Source organism: Epargyreus clarus, unplaced genomic scaffold, assembly GCF_041222505.1.
Source record: "Epargyreus clarus isolate Ecla_fem2 unplaced genomic scaffold, WU_Ecla_fem_2.2 ptg000003l, whole genome shotgun sequence".
NCBI classification, from domain to species: domain Eukaryota; kingdom Metazoa; phylum Arthropoda; class Insecta; order Lepidoptera; family Hesperiidae; genus Epargyreus; species Epargyreus clarus.
Genome location: NW_027332211.1, coordinates 7,175,359 through 7,198,369, shown reverse-complemented (window position 1 = coordinate 7,198,369; position 23,011 = coordinate 7,175,359). Strand labels below are relative to the sequence as shown.

Genomic DNA, 23,011 nt, shown 5'->3' with positions numbered 1-23,011 from the left:
TTTCTACTTTTTAGTTAATTTTATCATAAAAGCGTGTTTTTTATTATTTCTAACTATATTTTTTCAAGTAAAAAGTATTTGACATAAAAAAATCGATGTCCCGTTTTGACTGAAGTAATCATTGGTCACTATATTCCATGGTCAATATTTACGTTTGCGTACACTTGAAACGCAAGGTCAAACACTAGTTGTCTTTTTTTATCACATTGTTCTAATAGCTCTGTCCCTTATAGAACATTTGTCTATGTAGTTAAAGGTAATCGTCGCCACGCCAGAAATCTTTTTTACGTGCGGCTATAGATGTTTCACATCAAAAAGTACGAGAATGAATATCGGTATAGCTGTTTTTAAGTTATAAACACAAAAAATGGTTACCACTAGTGGGCGATAGAGTACCTACATGAAACTGTTTGATAATAGCTACATAATACTTAATTGCTAATTTAAGGAATAAGAAAACATCAATTTGTATTTCAATTAAGTATTTAATTATAGTCAAGTTCCTAAGTTACACACTGATTTTCGTATTATATTTTATCTTTCTTTTGGACGAACTTTACATAAACAGGCCCTGTGTTTCTTAAAACCAAATCAGCTGCAAACTTTAAATCAGAAATCTTTGTTACGGGATGTAATTCAAAATTCCTCAATATTGCGCAAAGTGCTGATTTCATCTCCAACATGGCGAATCTTTGACCTGAACAAAAAAAACAGTTATACGACAAAGAATGCAGCTAAAGTTTTACTACAGCTGCAGCTGCGGTTTTATTATATTCGTCTTCTAAACAAAATACGTGTATAGTATGAAAATAGTTAAGAACATTTACGTTATAATACGCAATATAATAATTATTACGCAAAGTCCTTATATATTTTCAAGGCAATAAGTAGATTTATCATCATAGTCAAGACATAATCGCAGTTGCGGCTGCCAAACCTGCGCAGGCGCAGAACTTAAGAGAAGACAGACTTCTCAGCTACGTAAAATATACTCTCAAGACGGCACGGGGCACATAAAAAATTCTTTACCACAAAGTTATGCAAAATAATTTAGGAGTACTAATTATTTTGCGTAACCTGGAATTACCATTATTGGCACAACTATAATTAGTATAGCTTGGAATTTAAATGTACATATATTACATACATTTACTGCTCAAAATCTTATCTTAACGCATATATAATTTATTATAATATGATCCTTTTAAAACAAGAAGTACCTAAAAATATGTTCTTTACCGACCTATACAATTCCTGGGTCCCGCACTGAAGGGTATATAGGCGAAATTATGCCGATCCTTGCAGTTTTCTGGCAGGAAGCGATCCGGATCGAAGAGTAACGGATTTTCATACAGATCTGCGCGTCGATGAAGGTCGTAAATATGAATATGACAAATAGTTCCCGCAGGTACGGTGTAATTACCTGAAACATGGAAAATTATTAAAAAAATATATAACAAATTTGAACGTTTTTTTCTTATAAAATATGGAAGTAGCAAATGAGTATGCAGCCCACCAGAGGGTCTAACCTGCCACCCATGGCTCTGTAATCAACCCTAGAGAAGATTATATACCTACATAAGGTTGCCCACAGATACGTTGCTACTCCACAGACACGAGAACTAAGTATGTGGTTTAAAAATTTAGCCTGCAAGGGGTTTCGGGGACAATAAATCGATCTAACTAAGTAGATTTCATTTTTAGAAAACGTCTTCTAAAAAATAAACCGAGTAAAGCTCGGTGAGCTAGGTAGTAGAATATATAATATAGACGTACTTAATTTAACCGTTTCGCTGATGATGCGGCTAATAAAGGGCACAGGAGGGTAGAGACGCATAGACTCCTTGATGCATCGCTCCAAGTACTGCATCTTGTTCAGGTCATCCATAGTGGTTGAACGCTTCGTCTCGCCGAATATGTCTCGTAACTCTGTCACTATTTTTTCCTAAGGATATCATTATTAAGTACATAGCTCAGTTAATCAACAAAGAAATGTCATAAAAAACATAAGTCGTAAAAAAACAAGTCTCACGATTTTGTTCTTCTACCGTAAAAAGTTGTGAGATCCAAGTAATACCAAGTCGATTATTTTATTCAGTCTCTACTTAAGGGACCTTCTGCCTAAGTTGCCGGACCATATCTGCCGGACCATATCAATTATAAAAATCGTTTATGTTTTAAATAAATAAATTGACTTCAATTGAAATAAATCTATTTATTTAATACATAAACAATTTAATATAATATTGATTTCATATCATTTAATATTGGAATAATATAGACAGGTTGTATATTCGAGGCATATTCTTGTCCTTTGTTTTTTCAGAGCTCAGTGTAAATTTAGTAATTATCTTATTTTGAAGTTACCAAGATTAGTATAAAAACAAAAACTTTTAAAACTTACCTGAACATGAGGATTGTTTGCTATTAATAATAAACTATACGTAAGACTTGAAGATGTAGTATCATGACCCTGAAAATGGATAAAAGTAAGAAAAATACTGGTCTCTGCGAATCATGTTTGCATATATTCCAATTTAAAAAAAATATTGAGACCTATCATAACATAGAAGCAACAAATCGGCCTCTATCGCATATAAAAGAAAGTCTTAAAATAAACGTTTCCTAGCTGAGATAAATCAAACTTGCGTATTATTTGTCCTTGAATTTGATTCTAAAAACCTCATGCCTAATTCAACTTGCATACCAGAAAATGGAACCAAAAAACGACTTGCAGTTACTCATGTGGTACTATGTAGTACTATGTAGTAATATGCGCAGCTATATCATAATTAGTTACTATTAGCCTTTTCATTGAGGAAGGCCATAAAGTTACCATAAAACTACTTCATAACAGTTAACGATCGGAGCATTACGCCGAGAAATATTTGTATCGCCCTCTTGCCTCACAGGATATTATAGGTATACTAGTGGTGCCCATGGCTTCACCCGCATTTTAAAGAAATAATATGACATACATAAAACGGAAAATTTGTACCTGCATTGGAATGACAGTGGTGCCATCTGTCGGAAATTGGTCTTACCAACTCCCAAACCCTCGTGGGCTCTTGGACAACAACTTTGCTAAAGATCATCACTTGATCAAATGCATAGTTTCCGATTCTATAACTACTTACGAATTAAAAATTAATTAAATAAACCTTTTCCCATGGACTAAATTGTGAATCTAAACCAGTCTCAAGTCCCCTTGAACACACACAACAAATTTCATCAAAATCAGTCCAGTCGTTTAGGAGGAGTTCAGTGACATACACACGCACATAAGAAATAAGAAATATATATATAAAGATGCGCATACAAATAAATAAAAAAAAACAAATAATTATAAATAATTTCGATATCACTAAAAGTAAAAATAATTAATTACTATACACGGTAAATTTATCAAGTGGGCTTTCATCGCCAAATACAAAATTGTAAGAAAAAAGGATGAAAGGAGTGACGAGGCCAATTTTAATAAAAATAAAAATTGAATGATATTTTTAGATTAATACATCTGACTATCCAGGAATGAAACGAATTTAATTTGGAAAAAAACATCGTGGAATATTCCACCATGTAATAAAAGGATAAAATTCTAGGAAGTAATGTTATATAACAAACTAAATAAGTAAGTAAGATAAGATACTTAAGTACCTACATATAACCAACGACGCAAAGCAAATCAATAAGCATTACCGTACAAAGTCCTGCAATAACTTTATAAATAAATCGATACAGCGTTGGTTACTAAATATTGCAACGTTTGCAAAAAAATATATTTTAGAATGATGATACGATTTGATGCGATACTCGTATGTTATGTTAAGACATGTCGTCTCATGGCGTTAAGTACTTGCGCGTCTACATTTTTAATACATGAACTTTTATTTTTATTTTTTTTTTGCACTAAATTATACACTTAAGAAAGAATCACGTGCGTATATATACACACACGCTTTGTATTTTAAAATATCGTTTTACTAAAGTATATCAACTAACCTCAAACATGAAAGTATCGACTTCCTCTTGAATTCCCATTTTGTCAATAGACCCTTCCTTTTCAGCAGCGATCAGTAAATCTAACATAGCTATTTTTTTCCTTTTAATGTTAAAATTAACATCTTCGGTATCATCTTCCAATTCAATACTTCCTACTTTGTTATTTTCAATAGATGCTTTTCTATTTTGTATAACTTTTTCAGTAAAACTGTGTATAGTCGACAAACTTTTTGATTGTTGTTTCCCCGAAGGAGTTAAATTAAAAATGAAGCTTGGGTAAAGATACAACCGTACGACCCTATGTACTAGAATTTTCCCAATAGTGTATATGGCTTCTTTATAACTTATCCCTGTATTTGTACCTTCCTTATTTAGTTTCGTACCCATTGCAGATTCTGAAAAAGAAATTTATAGACTTCACATACCCTTTGAACTTTTTTATATCCTCGTGCGTAGGTAGGTTTTCTCACATCCATTTTCCGTCACCGTAACAGCTAATGATGATTACTATCTTATATGTACATAACTTTGAAAAATCAGAAGAGCCTGGGATTCGACCATTACGACCCCAGATTGAGGACGGGTTTCATTTAATAAACCATTTTTGCATATGCTGAATACACTTACACAAATATAAAAAAAATAATACTACTGAAGGTGGTAGAACCCTTTGTGGTTCGACTCTGGCGGCACTACCGCCACACCTATTTCTACCTAATAACTGCAGTGTTAGGTGCTGTTGTGTTCCGGTGTGAAGGGTGTGGTAAGGGAGAAAGACTTTTCCGAGGCATTCCAGCTTAGTCCTCAGGGGTAGCAGCGCATCTGTGGCCGACCTCAGGTAGGAATATCTAATCCTATCTGGGGTTTATTACAGATGTCCATGGGCGGCAGTAGCCACTTACCATCAGGTGGACGGCATGCTCGTCTGCTACTCTTATATTATAAAAAAAATAATAATAATGTAAGTGTATTTATTCGCCTTTTATGAAGTACTTTAATATTGATAAGGTCGCAATACAACTTTAATTAAAGTTTTTGATAACATTCCCGTGAAGGTTTCCGGCATAGTGTGTCTTTCCGATAACAGGTGGCGCGTGAATACAAAAATTATAATTTTGCTCAAGCAGAACACGTAAACCAATGAAATTTTGTGAAAATGTAACTTCAAAGATAGGACTCCATAAACGGCGCTGGTTACTAGATTTTTTATGGTGGTACCACATCAGCGCGAGTTTCTTAGTATTTGTATATACATAACGTGTTTGTCAATTAAGTAATTACAATACCATACAAACAATAATTAGAGCATCGTCTATCTATAATTATGTAATGCAATTGGCATTCTTTAATAACAACTTCACATACCGCACAAAGAGTTAAGAGTGAACTCAGAAATAAGTGGTACAATGTCATGTACTTCTTCATTTGTTTTTTCTAATGTTTGCACGAACCGTTGGTTGTTTTCTTCGAGAGTTATGAAGTATTGGCGCAATACGTTGAAATGGAACGCTGATGTTAGAATCTTTCTGCGGTTCTGCCATTTTGTACCTAAAAACAAAAATAGAAAAGTACATGTAATATAATTAAAAAATCAAAAACCTGACTGGCACTATAAAGGCTAAAGTAGAATTGCCAAAAACTGTGAAATAGGCGTTTCGGCATTTATATCCAGCAAGACAAATATATTTTTATAGTGTTATATTTTTATGAGCGCACATCAAATAGTGTAAAACAGTATACAAAAAAAGATAAATAATTCGTAAACTGACGATAAAATTAATCAAATTCTACAACATAAAAGGTTCCAACATCACATACCGGACATCTTATGTAGTCGAGTACTTGTCAAAATGTAGGTTTGTATCAAGTAAGTAGTAGTAAAAACTAACCTTTGCTAAGAAGTAGACCATCTCGAAGCCATGGACACAGAAACTTATAGACAATACTTTTTTCAAGATGCTTCATACTTGAAATCACTATCTGAAAATGTTTGTACAATGCACATATTAAAATCAAAACTGTGTATATAGTTATAAGTACATATTACTTATTACGCCGGCAACTAAGTTACTGCCTTTTTACTGCTGCATTCCATCATAATTTACTCGAAAGAGGATATTTTGTTCTACCACGTAAGATGTTGAAAAAAATGAAACATTACAAATTAAGTAACTTAACATTCGATATACTTTTTCGAAAGTCAAGTAATGGATAATTTAATGCCTACACCGACTACATGTGACTTGTGCTATCTATGGGATATTGCATCTATGGCTTAAAGAACAGCTAACTCCACCAAACAAAAAAAAAACAAATACAAAATAGATTAACTTCAATCAATAAAGATCTTCTTAGATCAATTATTTAAAATCTCATTAAAGAGTTATGTAAGAAACAAAAAAGAATACATTATTAGTTATTGGCCTTTATTGGCCTGTGCGGCCAATAAAGGCGGGAACTTAGTTGCCAACAGATTAATAAACACAACTTTTTCATACCTAATAGAACCGATGTACGCGTTGAGGTGGGTGAAATAGACCCAATAAAGTATTAGAACCTTTAAAACCTTTTATATATCAGAGGTTAAAAATTAAAGCGTAACCATGTATTGAAAAAAATAAACTTACCTCGATATCATCTGGTGTGTAAATATTAATTATTCCCAATGAAAACATATAAAGTCTATATATACCGTTATATTTCTGAGCCCAATGTCGAGCCAATGAAAATAATTCACCTAAAATGTATTACACTGTATAATATAGTAAAACATTTTGAAAATTATATCATAAGGTTATGCAAAATTGAGAAAGAGTATGATACCTGGAGAAAGAATAACATCTAACGTATTCCCAAGTATAAAGCGACTCTGGTTGCCAGGAATTCTTTTCAATATGGTCGCAGTTTCATTGTGATTTAAGAAATATTCTAATATACACAATATAGTAACGATTGTAACTAAAATAAAAAACATGTTGATACAACTAATCTCGTTACGAGCGCACTTGATTATATTACAAACGAGTGTCTGTTGGATATTTATACTTATTATACTTCAACAAGAATATCCACAATTAATTGCGTGTTATTAATTTTTTATCGCGTCTTTGCTAACTTGTCATGTACACATTATTTTATCTTATTTTTTATCATTTCTAACTAACCCGGCGAATTTTATCGCCTTGGAATTATTTTTTATAATATAAATAAATACTTAGAAAATAAGGTCAAAAAGAAGCTAGATCACGTGACAGCAAAGCATTTTCTTTGTTGAATATAACCAAATAATTTCATTTCCATATTATTTTTGTTAGTCTACACATGTTACATGTAGTTACATTCCAGAAATCTTTAAATTTTCTGAATTTTTCAAATGTTCTAGTAGTTAGTCCGCTTTTCCGGGCGGAGACAAATCTAAAAAAATGAATATTGGTTCAGCTGTTCTTAAGTTATAAACGCAAATTGACAAATTTCAAAATGAGGTAGGCAAAAAAATGGTTATTACCTACTAGCGGGCCATACAGTATGATACATGACCTGTTTGATAAAAGCTTTATAATAAAAATGCTAATTTAAGGAATAAGAAACTTCAATATATATTTCAATTAAGTATTTAATTATAGACAAGTTCCTAAGTTACAAACTGATTTTCGTATTATATTTTATCTTTCTTTTGGACGAACTTTACATAAACAGGCCCTGTGTTTCTTAAAACCAAATCAGTTGCAAACTTTAAATCAGAAATCTTTGTTACGGAATGTAATTCGAAATTCCTCAATATTGCGCAAAGTGCTGATTTCATCTCCAACATGGCGAATCTTTGACCTGAAAAACATTGGTACCAATGAATATATTGAAAATAGTTCAGAATATTACCTCCGTTATGATAGTTTATGTAATGATTATTACGCAAAGTCCTTATATATTTTCAAGGCAATAAGTATAATCAGTAGCATAGTCAAGAATTAATAGCAGTTGCGGCTGCCAAACCTGCGCAGGCGCAGAACTCAAGAGAAGACATTCTTCTCGGCTACGAAAAATATACTCTTAATTAAATACGGCACGGGGCACATAAAATGATTTCTCACAAAGTTATGCAAAATAATTTAGGAGTACAAACTATTTTTCATAACTTGGAATTACTATTATGGGCATAACTATAATTGGTATAACCTGGAATTTAAATGTACATTTACTGCTTCGTCCCTGTAGTTCCGGGAGTAGAACGGGAACACGGTATCCCCTGCCTGTCGTAAGAGGCGACTAAAAGGGGGCTTGCTCCAGGGTTGCGGGTGGCAAGAGTGGGAGCTCGAACCGCCCAGCCAGCGGCCCCGGGAAGGACGGCGGTATGTGTGGTCGCATACCGTCGTATGCACCAGACGGTGCGGCGAGCGCCAAGCTCACCTGGGCGGAGCCCGACGGGGTAACGCGCTAAGAGGACTCCGGTTGCATTCCTTTGGAGATCCCGGTGCCCTCTACGCAGCGCCGACGACGGCCACATGGGGGTTTTAGTGAATTATGAATCCCACATATACCTGTGTTGCATTTATCTTATCTTCACCCATATATTTATCATTTATTATTTTACGATCGTTTAAAACAAGAAGAACTTGAAAATATTTTCTGTACCGACCTATACAATTCCTGGGTCCCGCACTGAAGGGTATATAGGCGAAATTATGCCGATCCTTGCAGTTTTCTGGCAGGAAGCGATCGGGATCGAAGAGTAACGGATTTTCATACAGATCTGCGCGTCGATGAAGGTCGTAAATATGAATATGACAAATAGTTCCCGCAGGTACTGTGTAATTGCCTGAAACATGGAAAATTATTATAAATATATATAACATTTTTTTTTTATAAAATATGGAAATAGCGAATGAGCATGCAGACCACAAGACGATGGATCCTGCCACCCATGGCTCTGTAATCAACGCTAGACAAGATTACATGCCTACGTAAGGTCGCAGATCACAGATGCGTTGCTACTTCTGAGAACTAAGTTACGATGCTTCGGAAAAATATGAGGCTTAAAAATTTTGCCTGCAGGTGGTTTAGGGTGAGTGGCTGCTGTCGCCCATGGACATCTGTAATTAATCCTAAATATGATAACGTGCCTAACCGAGGTCGAAAGCAGACGCGTTGCTACTCCCCAGGAGTAAGTTGGAAAGCCTCGGAAAAGTATGCCTGGTTTATGCCAGAAATAAGTATACACCGTTTTCCATAATAATAATTTATCAATTTTTCATCTGTTGTCTGTCAAAAATCGAAATTGACAATTTCAGCCGCCTTCACATCTTAGGCAAAAAGATAGATTAATTATTTTAATAAACATTTTTATTATCTAATACTTTGAAACGAGCAATTCTTGTATATAGGTACGGCTCCAACGATTTTCGTGATGAATTCAGGATGCAAAAAGTCAAAATACGATTACATGTATTGTAAACCTTAATAAATTAACAAGAAACTACAACTTTAAGAAACTCAACAAAAAGAAAAATTTAATAACTACACACAATTTACCAAATGCGCTATGAAAACAAGAAAGCATTAGAGTTCCACCACGATCACGAAAATGAATAACATCAACTACGAAACTTGAAAATGGCGGCACAAAAAATGTGTTGGATTCTTATTGTATTACCATTATCACATTTTAATTTTCTACCATAAACCTTGTTATTTATTCTTATTACTGTATAGAACGAAATTGAGTTAATATAAATATTGAAAAATATTAATTGATCTTAATTTATGTAGATTATTTATTTTATTATCGTTGTATTAATTTAATATCGTCAAAATAAGAAACTACCATTTGAAACGTATTTTCTTGATACACATTACACTTTGGACATTTACATTTTGGACACCTAATTATGAATCGGACTATAGCTAGGTTTCATTTTCAGAAAAACCTACTTTAAAAAAATACCGAGCATAGCTGGATTATCCAGGTAGTAAAGTGTTTAATATAGACATACTTAATTGAACAGTTTCGCTGATGACGCGGCTAATGAAGGGCACAGGAGGGTAGAGACGCATAGACTCCTTGATGCATCGCTCCAAGTACTGCATCTTGTTCAGATCATCCATAGTAGTTGAACGCTTCGTCTCGCCGAATATGTCTCGTAACTTTGTCACTATTCTTTTCTATGGATACAATTTAAGTACATAGCTCAGTTAATAACAAAAAAAATGTCATACTCATACGTAAGTCACTTACCACTCACAGCTATCCACATCGAAACGCAAGAAATAGTGGTGAAAGAAGTATGGCGATAGTACCTTTCCAGTATTTCATTGTACCACCTTTCAAGACTGAGTAGGTGTTTTGACGAAAAAAGATACAACTATTAATTAAATTCTTAAAATGAAATCTTGAAATATAATATTATTCGCATAAGAGAAAAATATGTACAACATTATAATATTTAGTTAAATAGTGAAGGTTACATTTGTGTTAGAGCATGGTTCATGAACATAGTTACTAGAGAATAATAAAACAGGTTCTGTATTGCAGGCATTAGCTTGTACCTACTATTTTTGTTCGGAAACAAATCTAAATTTTAGTATTTATCTTATTTTAAAATTACCAAGGTTAGCATAGTTAACAAAAACTTAAAACTTACCTGAACATGAGGATTGTTTGCTATTGATAATAAACTATAAGTAAGACTTGAAGATGTAGTATCATGACCCTGAAACGAATAAAATGTGAAAAAATGAGAACACGTCCGGTTTTTTGCTAATCATATTTGCATGATGTCTATTGTAAGAAAAATATTATTACGGCTTTTATAACATAGAAGCAGCAAATCGGCGTCTGTCAGATTAAGGTTAAGGTCTTAGGTAAAATATATACATCAGTACCCTATCAAGCCTAGGCTTGATAGCAAAAACTAAGTACTTTATAACAATCGTGACAGACGTATTATTTTAAGACCGAGCAATATTCGCCCTCTTGCCCTCACAGGCCCCACTATTATATATGCGCAAACAAATAATTAAGATATACGACTTTATTGTCACTAATGAGTAAAAATAATTTATACGGGGTGATCTTTTAGTGGTTCATCAATTATGATATTAAATCATATGGGAAATCAATTATCCTACGCTCTGAATCCAGAGGCTGGAACTATATCTATATTCAGGCTTGCGATAACTGTACAAATAATCGAAATAATGTTTGGAAATATTTCTGAGGTTATACCTACTTTTACGAGTTATCTTTTATAATACCAACAGATCAAAAGTCGATAGTCGATTCAAAGTTGGCTAAAATATATTTGCACAAAATTTTATTTTTAGGATTCATTTCTACGATTAGATAAGACACGTACGTCGCACGTACACAAATACGCTTTATATTTTAATGAGCATCGTTTAACTAAAGCTACTAACCTCAAACATGAAAGTATCGACTTCCTCTTGAATTCCCATTTTGTCAATAGACCCTTCCTTTTCAGCAGCGATCAGTAAATCTAACATAGCTATTTTTTTCTTTTTAATATTAAAATTAATATCTTGGGAATCGTCTTCTAATTCAACACTTTCTATTTCATTATTTTCAACAGCGTCTTTTCTGTTTTGTATAACTTTTTCAGTAAAACTGTGTACAGTCGACAAACTTTTTGAGTGTTGTTTCCCCGAAGGAGTTAATTTAAAAATGAAGTTTGGGTAAAGGTACAACCGTACATACCTATGTACTACAATTTTCCCAATAGCGTATATGGCTTCTTTATAACTTATGCCTGTATTTGTACCTTCTTTATTTAGTTTCGTACCCATTGCAGATTCTGAAAAGGTTTAACATTAATTTGGGAATTTAAGACAACAATTATTGTTTAATTAAATATAATTTATACAAAAGGATTTCGGGGTACAGGCCTTTCAGAGTGAGAAGGGATTAACCCACCGCTCTTGCCCAGTGATAACTGAGAGTATTACTTGAAAGGTAGGATACTTTTGGACTCGAGAGATAGCGCTGGAGATTTATGATGGTACAATTCCACTAATAGGTATGTACTATGTATTCTATCGTGTTTATCAGTTAAGAAATTCCAATACCATATAAACAATGATAAGTGCAATCGTTTCTAGAACAAATGTAATGCACGAGTAATTGCTGTACTTTAATTACGGATTTACATACCACATAACGAGTTAAGAGTGAACTCAGATATAAGCGGTACAATGTCATGGATTTCTTCATTCGTTTTAAATAATGTTTGCACGAAGCGTTGGTTGTTTTCTTCGAGAGTTACGAAGTATTGGCGTAATACGTTGAAATGGAACGCTGATGTAAGGATCTTTCTGCGGTTCTGCCATTTTGTACCTACACAGAAATAAAAACAAAGAAAATTGAAATATTTTACATAATAATTTCCATATTAACAAATTAACTCATTTGCATGCATCGTAAATATGTTAAATGCCTTCGATTAAACAATTTTACGTAAAACTTTATTTTTAATTCTTATTACCTATTAGCAAGATACACAAACAAAAGAGCAAAGGCAGGCAAAATACATAGGTACATGCTTGTTTTTTCTGTTCCATGGGTACATGCATGAATAATAATTTAATCACATAATAATTTTATGAATAAAAATATTTAATATATATTTTAAGAATTTAATAATGAAAAAGATCCGTTCGATCCCAAAAAAGCGACGTATACGATCTTTGGTTCGTATATCGTTATCTAAAGTTCAAATCCCAGGCACGCACCCCTGATTTTTCAAAGTTATGTGCGTATTAGAAATTAATTATCACTTGCTAAACGGCGAAGGAAAACATCGTGAGGAAACCTGCATACCTGAGAGATTTATAAAAAACAATCTCAAAGGTATGTGAAGTCTACCAATACGCACTTGGCCAGCGCGGTGAACTATGTCCTAATCCTTCTCATTACGAGAGGAGACCCGTATCCAGTGATGGGACATTAATGGGTTGATGATGAAAGTGTACTAATAGTGTACAGTTATATTCTTTATCATTATACGTAAGTATGCCCAATCAAAGACACATAGACATTACTATAAAATAAATAAACATACAAGTATCTACAAAAATGTTACATACCAAAAATAATAAACGCAAAATATTATATGTTTTTGAGCCGAATGTTCTCTGTAGCAGAAACATATTGTGATAATGATAAAAAACTGTTTTTAATTCTATTTTAAGCAACAGACACGGACTGGAGGACCGGTCCCTAAGGCCGTACAGATATTTTTTTTGGCGGCGTTCATCTGTTTATGTGAAACATTGTACTTGTAATGAATGATAAAGTCCGTGGTTTATCGATAAAAATGATTGAATTCTACAGCATAAAAGGTTGCGACTCCGATGACCTAACTCTTATGTATCCATGCCTAAAATGTAGGTTAGTATTAGTAAATCATTAACTTTTTAACAAAACTTACCTTTGCTAAGAAGTAGTCCATCTCGCAGCCATGGACGCAGGAAGGTATAACCAAGACTTTTTTCGTGATGCTTCATACTTGAAGTCACAATCTGAAAATATTTATATTAAAATCAAATTTAAACCAAACTTCATACTATTTTCAACATTTCAATGAGTGTCAGAAATTCTGTATGTGGAACTTTGAATACACATTCGCACTTTCCAAGTTAATATATATTTAGGTTGGCAAGTTCCCGCTGTTTTTTAATGCTACATTCCTTTGTAAATAATTCTAAATAGAATGTGTTATTTTACCACATTAGGTGTTCTACTTTTTGAGCTAATTTAAATAAATTACATATAGTTATGACATTTATACCTGACATTAATTACAACACAGCACAAATTGTCTATAGATAATATAAACACACGCACAATATAGTCACAATAATAATAATTAAGTTATAAATTAAACTACTTAACTGTAGAAAAACCATAACGGGACATAGTTATGCAAAATGGATCCAACCCACAAAAATCGTTTTTTTTAGTTACTATCACAAATGGTATATCCACATCCACTTTCGTATATGCCAAAAATATTCGAGCTGCATGGTATATTTTTTTTCTTTTGAAATACATATACAGATATCAGTGATACCAACCATAAATTAAAGAATTTAACTTTTACTAAAAGACCTATTTTCTCAAAAGCTACTTTTTGTGGTTGGATCTATTTTGCATAACTACGTCCAACTATACCCTTCAACTTGACACTGATGTTATTAGGCAGAAATGGGTGTGGCGTGTTCAATAGAACATAGCAAATTAACTCATCTTCATAATAATCTTCGAAAGTTGAGTGAAGAGAACTAAGAAATACGCACTTTCGAGACATTTCTATCTAAAATATAGGTCGCAATAGCTACGTCGACCACATTGCTAGTGATTGTTTTACCAAACTTATAGAGCCGATGAAAGTGAGTTCTCACAAAAATGGAATCCAAAAAAACCTTACCTCAATATCATCTGGCGTGTAAATATTAATTGTTCCCAATGAAAGCATATACCATCTGTAAATACCGTTGTATTTCTGAGCCCAATACCGAAGCAACGAAAATAATTCAACTGTAATAGTACATAAAAAATTTAAAGTTATGTTTTAAGGTTAAAGGTACAGCAGAATTGAATGAGACTAAAATACCTGGAGAGGCAATAACATCTAACGTATTCCCAACTATAAAGTGAGTACGGTTACCAGGGATTCGTTTTAATATGGTCGCAAATTCATTGTGATTTAAAAAATATTCTAATATACACAATAAAATGACAATTATTGTAACTAAAATAAAAAACATGTTTGATACAACTGTTCTCGTTACGAGCGAGTTTAAGAATATTTTAAATGAGTTTCCCACTCCCGGCTATTGATATGCATTGTGAGTCAACTTAAACAAGAATATTCATAATTAAATGCGCGTGTTTATTAACTTTTATCCATTGAGTTATAATGTACTTATAACTCAATGCTTTTATCGCGTTTTTTGTAACCTGTTATTTACACGAGTAGATTTTTTTATCTTATACTAACTACGCTGACTTGGCGATCTTTCTGGCGCTTTACAATTTATCATTATAGTAAAGTTAATTGATTTATTAAGTACTAGCTGACCCAGCAAACTTTGTACCTACCGCCTCAAAATTTATTAATCTAATATATTTCATATAAAATATACCCTATGTTACTCGTAGATAATGTAGCTTTCGAATGGTGAAAGAATTTTTAAAATCGGTCCAGTAGTTTTTGAGCCTATTCATTACAACCAAATAAACAAACAAAGTTATCCTCTTTATAATGTTAGTATAAAAGTATAGATAACCAAATGATGCGCGTATAATTGCCTACACATGCTTACATACCTGCAGTCGACCGTGAGAATTTTTTTCTGAATTTTCGAAATGTTCTAAGAGTTATTCTGCTGTTCCGGACACACAAATTCAACAAAAATATGATTATCGCCGTTCTTGCGGAATTGGTAGACTTCACATACTTCACTTTGAGACATTTTTTGAATATTTCTCAAGTATGCATGTTTCCTCGTGATGTTTTCCTTCACCGTTTAAGCAAGTGATAATCATTTTTTAAAAATCTTTGAAAAGTCAAAGCCTGGGATTTGAACCTCGGACCCCTTATGACCCCGATAGAGACAGAGTTTCGTAATCACTAGGCTATCACTGCTATTTGTCACCATATCATTGCGCTCCGGGAATAACCAGTGAATAATTATATACACACATATGTTGAGTTTAATTAATAATTACAAAAAAAAACAGGTAAACATTTTTTTTATAATTTTTTTTATAATTTTAGTAGCAGACGAGCATGCAGTCCATCTGATGGTAGTATCATTGCGCTCCGGGAATAACCAGTGAATAATTATACAACACACATATGTTGAGTTTAATTAATAATTACAAAAAAAAAAAACAGGTAAACATTTTTTTTATAATTTTAGTAGCAGACGAGCATGCAGTCCATCTGATGGTAAGTGGCTACTGCCGCCCATGGATATCTGTAATCAACCCCAGATAGGATTAAATATTCCTACCTGAGGTCGGCCACAGATGCGCCGCTACCCCTGAGGACTAAGCTTGAACGCCTCGGAAAAGTATGTCTCCCTTCAAAACGGAACACAGCAGCGCCTAACACTGCTGCTATTAGGCAGAAATAGGTGTGTGGCGGTGGTGCCGCTGGAGTCGAACCACAAAGGGTTCTACCACCTTCAATTTAACAATAATAAAACTCCACAAATGTACATATATAACATACTGTTCATTTTTCCATTTACAAAAACTCACATCTTATACATATTTAATTTAAAACGTAATGAAACCTTATTTGCATTTGCATAAAAAGCTTGATTACGATCAGGAGTTAAATCTCTATTTATATATTTTTGGCAAATAATCAAAGAACAACTTCGCCCAAGCTACACTTATTACTTGTTGATCGTTTATGCGAAAGGAGATGTTTCAAAATGTATGGGCTTCCGGCCACCTTTTGTACACTATACTAAAAACTAAGAAAACATGCAAAGAACAATTCGTAGGGGTTTATTTTCTTCAAATCATGTTCGTTTAATTGTTAAAAAACAATGCAATTATCTAATTATCTAATTATCTAAACCTTGCTAATGCAATTATCTAAAAAAAGAGAAATGTAAAAATATTAGCTTCTCTAGTTTAAAATTATTAACGATTATTTCACGATTAACCTATTGAGATGGATGGAATCGTACTTACGTAATCGCTCTCAGGCTGTAGTCGTGGGAAGTCATCGTTCGGATTTTGTAGAGGTTCCCTCTGGTGTACCTCAAGGATCCATTTTAGGACCGCTTTTGTATGCTTCTTATTTGTATGATATAGGTAGGTGTATTCAGCATGCAAATTATCTCATGTATGCTGACGATACCAAGATTTATATGAACGTCAAACATCCTACAGACTGTATAAAATTACAGGCAGATATCAATAAACTAAGTCGTTATTACGCTGACAATTACATCGACATAAATACAGGGAAATGCTCTTTTATCACATTCACCAGAAAGAAATATCTGATCACGTATAACTACGAAATAAATAATGTTAAAATAAACAAAGCAAATTCTGCGATAGATCTTGGAGTTATAGTTGATTCGAAATTAACGTTCTCTGAACATATAAATACCACAGTATCGAAAGCCTACAAAAGTCTTGGTTTCGTATTGCGGATCAGTCGACCCTTTATTGATATAGGGTGTCTGCGAGTACTTTATGCTTCATATGTAAGAAGCGTACTAGAATATTGTAGCATCATTTGGAATCCTCAATATAAAAGTTATATTCATAACTTAGAGCGTATACAACGTAATTTTTTAAAACATTTAAACTTTCGTAATTCACATAAAATTGCAGACTACATGGATTCCTGCCATCATAACCATCTTATGCCTCTTCAAAGCAGACGTAATTTAATAGATATGTCTTTTCTCCATGGAATATGTAACGGTTACGTAGTGAAAAGAGTTCTAGTTTCTGGTATGGTTGGTTGATACTAACGGACAACCTTTTACTGGTTAACTTGTTTTATTGGTTATAATGGTAATGGTAATGGTATTGGTAATTGGTAATGGTATTGAATACGCGCTGCCCTAGTGGCTGCTGGTCACGTACTAACTTATGTTAATGCATCTAATTTAAAGAAAGCGATTGCGCGTCAATTGCAACTATGCAAAAACGTGTAATCGCTGATCTGTTCGATTGTGCAAATCCGAACACGTAGATTGTCCGGAATAGAAAACATATTCAGGATTAAAATTGAATTTTCTCACCAGTACATATTGATTCAACGTTTACATTGGAGTCCACTATTATTATATAATATTTATATATCCACTTTACACATATCAAATTGACAACTTCTTCTTTTTTACCCGACTGCCAAGGAAGGGTTATGTTTTTCGCGCGTATCTTGTATGTTTGTCTTTCTTTATTTGATCCGATCTAACAAACGGCTGGATGAATTTCAACAGTTAAAGTGTCATTATATTTGTCTCAATGACCCGAGTGTCCTTAGATAGGTGTTAGTAAAAAAAAATCAAAATGGCGGATTTTTGGCGCGAAATAGTAACACATTTAAAAAAAAAAGTTAACCGAACCTATCGAGTAGGGTATCAAATGAAAGGAAATTAAACGGAGATTATAAAAACATATTTGTATATATATAAAACAGTAAGGTGACTGACTGACTGACTAACTAAATGACTTTTTCATTTTTCAGAAATCAACGTACAGCCTAAACCAAGGACCTTACAGTTCTGAAATTTTGCACACAGGTTCTCTATATAGCTTGAATAAGTACTAAGAAAGGCCTTTTGGAAATTCTACCCTTAAGAGGGTAAAATAGGGGAAAACAGTTTTTTTTAAATCCTTTAATTTTGAAGCAACTACTATAAAATTTTGTATTTGGCTTTCTGGATAGGAACAAGGACGCACTTATTTATCTCCATCCGAAAAATCAACCCCGTAGAGGGTAAAATAAGGGTTAAAAGTTCATTTGAACAATCGTCAATTTTGAAGCAAACACTATGACATTTTGTATCAGGCTTGTTGGATAAAAATAATGAAATGCTACCTCTAACGAGGTAAAATAATGACCGAAACTTTGATTTACTGAAGTTATATATTTTATAGACCGTAAATGGTGATTTTTTTCGCAAAATAGTAACACGTTTTACAAAAGTTAACCAAACCTATCGAGTAGGGTGTCAAAATAAAGGAAATTAAGAGGAGAAAACACATACATTATATAATATATCTTTAAGTCTCGTGTTAGTTACCGTACTCCTCCGAAACGGCTTCACCGATTTTCACCAAATTTTATATACCTATTCAGTAGGTCTGAGAATCGGCTACTATCTATTTTTTTTACACCTAAGTGATAAGGATTGTTCATCCTTAACATTTTTTTATTTATATGGCAACACAACGTTTGTCGGGTCAGCTAGTACATATATACTCGTATATACACATCGAGATGACTGTCTGACTAAATGAGAGAGTTGATGTGCCAGAGATCAACGCAAAGGGAAACCGCTGAACTTAAGCGTGCCGGAATTTTACACATAGGTTCTTTATATAGCGTAAATGATCACTACGAGGATTAAATAGGATAATATTGTTTGAACATCTTTTGTTTTTGAAGCAGACACCTACTATGAAACTTTGTATTTCGCTTTCTGGATAAAAATAATGAAGTGCCTATTTCACTGCTTTAGAAATTCTACTTCAGCCTTTATGGTGCAGTCGGGTTTTTGATTTTTTAAATTAATTACTTGTTAATTTAACATGTCACTTACATCTATAAAACCAGATACTATTTAAAAGGTGGTTTTGTTATAATTATTATAAATAATTAATTAAATTCAGAAATAATAACGGGATACCCAAAACAAAAGCCAGGTTGTAAAGTACTAAGGTAACAATAACTTTACGACAAAAAGAGCAAAATACAGAATTACCGACATCCAAAGAGTATAGTAAACTATGTGTGGAGTACACATAGGTTACCTGACCGACATCGACAGTTTTGAAAACTTGACATGACAGTATTCCGCCATATTTAATATTTCAATGAGGAATGCTTATTTTAAATATTTTTAAACAGGAATACTTAAGGTTATCAAAATATATGTGTATTTTTCTTCAATTATACAAATTAATCGTGTTTTTTAGATATAGTGTACATGAGATGGCCGAAAATGAAACATCTCCTTTATAAATTAATATTTTTTGTTTTATTTAATTACTCAGTTTATAGGGTTAACTCATAGATTACTAAAGAGTACTCGCTCCTAACAAGAAAATGTAACCTTTTGACAATTGTCACTGTCAATTATTTTTTTGTTTGAAAAATATAAAAAAATTTAGTTTTTAGATCATTTACGAATGAAACGATATTTCTTCGCACTTTTTCTTCGATGTCGTGTCGAAACTGCGCATGTCGGAATTATTCCGCGTAAATTACACTACGAGAGCCATTAAACGGCTGACATAATTGTCAGGCTAAATTTAATGGCTCCCATCAATTACAAGGCGGCGAGATATCTATACTTATCTATGGGTTAACTTAATAAAATTACAACTTCAATTGTAAATAATTTGGAGAAAAGATACTATTTTTTACATAAATAATAAGAACATACTTCGACAGGCAACACGTACAATGTTGTGACAATAATAGGTAAATGTAGTTTATATTTTATTTTTTCTGGCGATAAATTTTACATACACTGGTTCTGAATTCCTTAAAACTAAATCTGCTGTAAATTTAAGTTTATCCGGAGTTGTTATAGGAAATAATTCGAAGTTTCTTAATATGGCCGCAAGAGCAGATTTCATCTCCATCATGGCGAATTTTTGACCTGAAAATACCAACAATTCTTGTTATTATCAAACAAAGAAAAAAATATTTAAGTACAAATGTTTTTTTGCATTTATTTATAATAATTATTAAATTAGAATTATTTTATGATGTGACATAGTATTTGGACAGAAGAAAGCATTGTCAATCGTGGTAAACCACTCTACTAAAACAAGTGTGGTATGGAATGATTTCTAAAGTGATTGACGAATCTGTGATTGACTTTACGTGGAACCCTTGTTGTATTGTATATGGTGTAGTTACAAATGTCCATAGCGAAGTTCATTAGCTACTTCAATCGTATATGGTCATAGATAAGTATAGATATCTCACCGCCTTGTAATTGAAGGAAGCCATTAAATGGCTTAAACAGCTGACAATTCTGTCAGCCGTTTAATGGCTCTCATAGTGTAATTTACGCGTAACAATGCCGACATGCGGAGTTAAGTGGTGCAAACACACGAAATTGATGAGAAAGTGCGGAGAAATATCGTTTCATTCGTAAATGATCTAAAAACTATTTTTTTTTTTAATATTTTTCACACGCTATTTTCATGACAGTAACAATTTCAATTGTCAAAACTGGTTACATTTTCTTGTTAGGAGTGAGTAATCTTTACTAATCTATGTATATGGTATAAAAAAAATACCTATACAATTTCTAGGCCCAGCACTGAAGGGAATGTAGGCAAATGTATGTCTATTCTTGCAATTTTCTGGTAAGAAACGGTCGGGATCAAACTTTAGAGGATTTTCGTATAAGTCAGCGCGCCGATGTAAGTCATAAATGTGAATATGGCACAATGTCCCTGCAGGCACGGTGTAATTACCTGTAATCATAATTGAAAGTAAATTATTATTCCACATTCTAAAAATAAAGTTTTAACCTTGATAATATACGAGAAGTTAAGTAATAAAAACAATACAAAGATGCATAAAAATCTACAAAGTTTTCTCTATAACGGTATCTCTGCCAATGCGAAAATACAAGCACAACGATTACAAAACAAAACTAATTTCTAGGGAATAAAATCTCCTTTTCTTGCAAAGTCTTCTGAAAGAATAAAAACATTTCTTGAACCAAATTACAACATTGTATTGTTCCCGCGCAAAATACAACTCAAATGTCAAGAGTGTTATTTTTCTTTTTTATGCTAACTTATACAATCGTACCAGCCAGTGACTATATAAATGAGAACTTATGGTTATAAAAATAACACTCCATGAAAATAACACAAAATAATTAATTAATAATACTACAATGAGGTACTTTAAATATATTTCTAACACTTCTAAGTGATCAATTGCGTACATACTTAGTTGAATGGTTTCACTTAATTTCCGTCCTATAAAAGGTACAGGCGGGTAGAGTCGCAAGGACTCTTTGATGCACCGTTCCAAGTACTGCATTTTCATCAAATCGTCTGCCGCAGCTGCTCGCTTTGTCTCACCAAATATGCCACGTAGTTCAGCTACTATCTTGTCCTTAAATATATTTAGGGCATTTGTATAACATTCAATACAGATATGGTTATGGCCAATTATAATTTACTGTCATTCATTGCAAATTACACGATATAAATTAAAAAGGGGTTTACCGACCTGTACTTCTTGATTATTTGCGATTGACAATAGAGCATACGTCAGACCAGCTGAAGAAGTGTCATGGCCCTGAAAAGAAAAAAAATTAAAATATAATTAATACATTAGCGTATCAGTGTTGAATCATACCAATTTAAGGTAGGTACCATCAATTGCTTAGTGGCAAAGAAAAACATCATGTACATACATTAAGACAATCTTCCTACTACAGAGTTCTATGTTTGTAAAGGCATCTACCAACTCGTATTTGACCAACTCCATGAATTTTGGCCTTAACGCTTATCGCTGAATGGAAGCGCCTGACAGTTACTATAAGGCATTTGCTACTATTATAGGCGAGTAGCAAATACCTAAAAGTCTGAGTGTAATATTGATAATGATTACGACATGTTTTTACCTCGAACATAAAAGTGTCCACTTCTTCTTGTATACCAATTTTATCAATAGAACCGTCTTTTTCAGCAGCAATAAGTAAATCTAACATAGCTGCCTTTTTCTTTTTACTTGTGTAGTGAATATTATCGCCATCTGCATCAAATTCGATATTCTGTACTTCATTATTTTCTATAGCTTCCTTCCTTGTTTTAATGACACTATCAGTAAAATTGTGCATAACTGATAAATATTTTGCTTGTAGCTTGCTCATTGATGTCAAATTGAATATAATATCGGAATAGAGGTACAATTTTATAAATCTATTGATTATCACTTTCACGATGCCATGAATTGCTTCTTTGTATGTTTTATATGTACCGCAGATCTTATCATCCAGTTGAGTACCCATTGCAGACTCTATAAAAAACAAAATTTATATAAAATTAACAATAATTTGACAACTAAGCTAATTTGTACTGACTCGGCCCTGTCCGAAAATATCATAAGATTCTCCATTATATATAGGGTGTCGCGAAATTAATCATCCAATTTTGTTTTTGAATAACTTTTGTACAGAATAAAAAAAGTGATTTTGAGTACTTAATCCATCACCAATCTTTCCAGGAAATCTTTACCAGGACCTGTAACTT

The 23,011-nt window shown here is 33.0% G+C and overlaps 2 protein-coding genes across 2 annotated transcripts in view; both read right to left on the bottom strand.

The window, feature by feature from the left end:
• Nucleotides 1-465: 465 nt before the first annotated feature.
• Nucleotides 466-15,314, bottom strand: LOC140748174 (uncharacterized). Its single transcript, XM_073080921.1, has 18 exons — nucleotides 14,625-15,314; nucleotides 14,439-14,548; nucleotides 13,440-13,530; nucleotides 12,164-12,346; nucleotides 11,413-11,807; nucleotides 10,638-10,706; nucleotides 9,990-10,158; nucleotides 8,636-8,815; nucleotides 7,659-7,827; nucleotides 6,826-7,055; nucleotides 6,630-6,739; nucleotides 5,892-5,982; nucleotides 5,368-5,550; nucleotides 4,003-4,397; nucleotides 2,405-2,473; nucleotides 1,777-1,945; nucleotides 1,244-1,423; nucleotides 466-697 (listed from the first exon to the last, which is right to left on the bottom strand). Exons 1-18 carry the CDS (start codon nucleotides 14,776-14,778, stop codon nucleotides 528-530), a joined length of 3,117 nt encoding a protein of 1,038 aa, XP_072937022.1. The 5' UTR covers nucleotides 14,779-15,314; the 3' UTR covers nucleotides 466-527.
• A 4,438-nt stretch (nucleotides 15,315-19,752) lies between these two features.
• LOC140748166 (uncharacterized) overlaps nucleotides 19,753-23,011 on the bottom strand; it is a 29,249-nt gene continuing 25,990 nt past the window's right edge. Inside the window, exons 15-19 of the mRNA XM_073080908.1 lie at nucleotides 22,384-22,778; nucleotides 21,987-22,055; nucleotides 21,701-21,869; nucleotides 21,035-21,214; nucleotides 19,753-20,385 (exon numbers count right to left, since the gene is read on the bottom strand). Of these exons, the coding sequence (XP_072937009.1) occupies nucleotides 20,216-20,385; nucleotides 21,035-21,214; nucleotides 21,701-21,869; nucleotides 21,987-22,055; nucleotides 22,384-22,778 (983 nt within the window). The 3' untranslated portion in view covers nucleotides 19,753-20,215. The remainder of the gene's footprint in view (nucleotides 20,386-21,034; nucleotides 21,215-21,700; nucleotides 21,870-21,986; nucleotides 22,056-22,383; nucleotides 22,779-23,011) is intronic.